We start from the raw sequence: 4097 nt of genomic DNA on the forward strand, positions 1-4097 counted from the left end.
AAAATATTTTTCCAAGTCATTTATAATTAAACAAATACTCTTCTCCGGCACACATATCACAGGATCTTTCCACAATATTATTAAATGCCGATGCTGGTTCTAGAAACAATGTACACATCCTCGATTCCTTGTCAGAAGACTTTCGAGTAGAAATGTTGGCTTATGAAACAATGTACACGGCCTTGATTCCATAACACATCCATTACCTTAAACCTTTTATGTGACTAATGCAACAAGACTGTGACCACTTAAAACTCTATTATTTAAAAACTCCTGAAGCTTATCTTGATTCGTGCCTCAATTTGAGATGTTTCACAATTAGAATAACTAAAGAAATTGGCTGATGCATGTAACGAAGAGTTTTAGGTAATATATTAATTGACCAGTGTTGGTGTAGAGAGAGCACATTGGCCATGCATTCCAAATCAGATCAGCATAGTATTCCATGTAAACATGGAAAGAGGGAATGAATTATGACCCAACCCAATCCCTTTGAAGATTTTCTTGTCTAGGAAACTTCCCCCGGAATGGTTTGGTCTTATTGCGAAATTTTAGCTCTTCAATTTGGTTGAAAAGGCCTCATAGTCATCATTCATTTTGACTGACCGACATAAGTTCTACATAGATGAGGGTATGCTTCATTCTTTCCATTGTGGCCTTAACTTCATCATAACAACACTTTTGCAGTGTTTGAAGATAAAAAAAATGTTTCAACAGTTCTAACTTCTACACAAATTAAGGTATGATTCATTAGTCCTACTGATGATAAGGTATGATTTAGCATTAATCCTACTGACGGTAAGGTATGATTTAGCAGTGTTGGGATTTCATGAGAAACTTTTGCAGAGTTTCAAGATCAAAAGAATGTTGAGAATTTGTAGTGATGGTTGGAGGGCGTCAAGCTGGTCTGATCTTTTCCTTTGTTTTCATGAAATGTTTCCATTTCTTTGAAGAATCTCAAACATCGTTTTGTTTATTTCACAGTGCATCTAGAAAAACCTATGCCTACTTTTCTGTGGACTTTTCAGACATGATTAGAATTCTTGCATTATGCTACAAAACTGGGGAGGGCGATTCTTTGCTTGCATCTTGTTCCACCGATCCTAAGTTTATTCTCAGTAAAAAACAATCTTCTAGAAAGATTTGTATATGTTTTCCTTTTCAGACATCTACTATTGGAATTTAGATATTAGAGAGGTTATATTATGATGAAGAACTGCAGATGACTATCCATTAGAACAGGATTATTTCTAACAAGATAAGGCTTGTAGTACGCGGTTTTATATGGGTGTTTCGGTCGGGATGGGCTAATCTGATAAAATGTATTAAAGACAAAATAAAGTCAAACTTTTTTTTTTTGTAGGTTCATGTAGTGATTTTTTTCCAAAATTTTTATTGTAGGTTCATGAAGATCAAATGCTAAAATTTTCAAAAAAATCTATAATGTTTTTGATTTTTTGAAAATTGGTCATCTGCACAGTTTGTAAAGGAGATAACCGCATCCGTTTCAGTCATCCATTATTTGGATGTGAAGGCGGACTCCAAACTTTATAATGCGTTATTCAATGAATAAATTTACCTTTATACAGGAAGATTGTAGTTTAATAACTACATAACGATAACTGATAGACAGTTATGCTACCAATGAGAAAGATAAAAGCATGAATTCTTAAATTTTGATAAAGAATTGCAGATGATTCTTTGCCTGGATGTAAGGATTATACAAAGATCGCTCTTAGTTGCACCAAATTTAGTTTTTTCTTAGTAGGATGAAACTTCTAGAATGATGTTTTCTATGGATGTCTGATTTAGTTTTTTCTTAGTAGGATGAAGCTTCTAGAAGGATGTTTCCTATGGATTTTTCACACATCCATTGTTGGCATGGAGAAATTGAAAACGCAAGGGCTCTTATTTTGTGATGAAAGAATTGAAGTTGTTGATGTAACAATTATACAAAGATACTCTCATCCTACCAACTTTAGGTTTATGCTTCAGTATTTGTTTTTCTATGAGTGTTTCAGTGTCGGGAGGAGAAATTAAAGAGCGTGAATTCTCAAGATGACAATCCTAGGTTTATTCCCCAAAGATTCTATCAAAGCCTGTATTGACTTTCTATGGATTTCTGAAACATCCATTACTGAGATGGAAATTAAAGAGTTTGAATTCTTACATTATGATTAAGAAATGCAGATGGCGAATCTTTACATGGTTATAGAACTTATGCAGATATCACTTGTTGCAATAACTTTATTTTTATTCCCCAGTTGTTCATATAAGACCTGTGATAACTTTCTATGGATATAGAAAATCTTACAATATGATAAAGAATTGCAGACGGTGATTATATGCTTGGGTCCACGAATTGTAGAAAGATTGAGATTTCTCTTTGTTCCACAACTCTAGATTTATTCCACAGTCCATATTAGCAGATAAAACTTCTACAAACGAAAGAGCGTGAATTTTTCCACTATAATAGAAATTGTATATGGTGATTCTCTGCTTGAGTGAAAGGATAAAGTTTCATGTATTTACTTTTCCAAGGATGTTTCATACATCCATTGTTGGTATGTAAAAATTCAAAAACATGAATTAATACATTATGATTCAGATTGCAGATAAGAATTCTAATTATAGATGACGAATTGATACGTAGTGATGAATGATCGATCAAAGTCAATTAGGTTACATGATCTAAAATCATTCAGATGAGCTTTTCTCTAAAGTTCTAAAATGGCCTTAGTTACTGGAATTTGGTTGTCCTGATATTTTGAAGTACTGATCTTGCTAGAGTTCTAAGATCAGGTTTTGAACCTACTTTATTAATGGTAGAACATATCCATATCAAATAGAACATATCCATATGCTGCAACATATCCATATCAAATAGTATATTATATTTTATGCATGATCATTTTGTTGTATATTGTTTCAAATTGAACTCTCTCAACTAACAACAGTGCATGTAAATGATCATTTCAAAGTTTTGCAGAGTTTTATGAAAAGAACGTCCCTTGAAGCAACATGGTGAAGGTAAAGGGTGAAAAGAAAATCAAAGAGCATCCATACAGAGGCATCAGGAAAAGGCCATGGGGTAAATGGGCATCAGAAATTAGAGACTCCATTAAAGGAATGAGAGTCTGGCTTGGCACTTTTAACACTCCAGAGGAGGCCGCAAGAGCTTATGATGAAGCAGCTAGGAAAGTGGGAAGACATAACACAAAGCTCAACTTCCCAGGCAAAGAAGAAATCCTGAACCAAAATACCCACATCCACTCTTCAAATAAGATGCCAATCAACAACTCTCCTACAAAATCAAGACCAAATGTTATAACCCAGGCCTGCAGCTCCACATCAAAAAATGCATGCAATCAGGTTAATGAAGGGACCCATGTTGCAGATGCATCAAGTAATGAAAATTTCATGAACCCATTCGATAATGCTTCAGATTGGTTTAATGATATCATTACCAATGTGCCAGAAAGGATTTGGGAGGGTTTGCCATTTCTTGTGGATTTTGAAGAACAAGAACTTGACCTAAGTTTATGGAGCTTTGATTATACGGATCTCTGAGCAGGTACTGTAGAGCTTTCTGTAATACTCTTTGTATAATTGTTTTCCAAATGGTTGTTTCTGGGGAATCTGTGGGTATATGAGACCAATTTATGGATAATATATATAGTGTTACGTATTGTATAAAATAAGAGCTGTTGATGTTCACTGACAATATATCTTAATCGAGCACTTTTATCTTGTGAATAGTACAAGTCCTCTTGTCCTTTTTCCTTTTGGATTCTGATATAAAATGCAAAGCAGGTTGATTATTAGAGGGCGTTGATCATTAGAGGGCATTGAAATTTTTACATATGTTCATTATTCTTACGGTCATTTGAAAAAAGAATTGTTCTTAGTATTATATTAGATTGATGATCATTTTTTATATTATTATTTGCATTCTTCAATTTGTAAATCTTTGGACAAATAAAATAATGTCTTGTACTTGTTAGTAAACAGATTTATTATTGTTAATCTTTTCTTCAATCAAATTACAATTAAATTGCAATCTGCCTCTATCTTTGAGAGGAGCAGCTCTCTTTTAT

At 33.6% G+C, this 4097-nt stretch overlaps 1 protein-coding gene across 5 annotated transcripts; it reads left to right on the top strand.

The window, feature by feature from the left end:
- The first annotated feature begins 424 nt into the window (after positions 1 to 424).
- Positions 425 to 3758, top strand: LOC149554672 (ethylene-responsive transcription factor RAP2-2-like). 5 transcript variants are annotated; one of them, XM_089833501.1, is made up of 2 exons: positions 425 to 631; positions 2982 to 3758. In XM_089833501.1, the coding sequence occupies exon 2, from the start codon at positions 3022 to 3024 to the stop codon at positions 3568 to 3570; it is 549 nt and encodes a 182-aa protein (XP_089689627.1). In that variant the 5' UTR covers positions 425 to 631; positions 2982 to 3021; the 3' UTR covers positions 3571 to 3758. The 5 variants fall into 5 exon arrangements, with proteins under 5 accessions (XP_089689627.1, XP_089689629.1, XP_089689626.1 ...); XM_089833503.1 differs by having other exon boundaries at positions 2990 to 3758; XM_089833500.1 differs by having other exon boundaries at positions 426 to 740; positions 2990 to 3758.
- The last annotated feature ends 339 nt before the right edge of the window (positions 3759 to 4097 follow it).

The sequence above is a fragment of the Cupressus sempervirens genome, chromosome 5 (genome assembly GCF_028749045.1).
Source record: "Cupressus sempervirens isolate cs-2001-9-10 chromosome 5, ASM2874904v1, whole genome shotgun sequence".
Classification (NCBI taxonomy): domain Eukaryota; kingdom Viridiplantae; phylum Streptophyta; class Pinopsida; order Cupressales; family Cupressaceae; genus Cupressus; species Cupressus sempervirens.

What these genes read in the sequence shown, in the direction of transcription:
- LOC149554672 (XM_089833501.1), top strand. Translation starts at nt 3,022, where the DNA reads ATGGTGAAGGTAAAGGGTGAAAAGAAAATCAAAGAGCATCCATACAGA.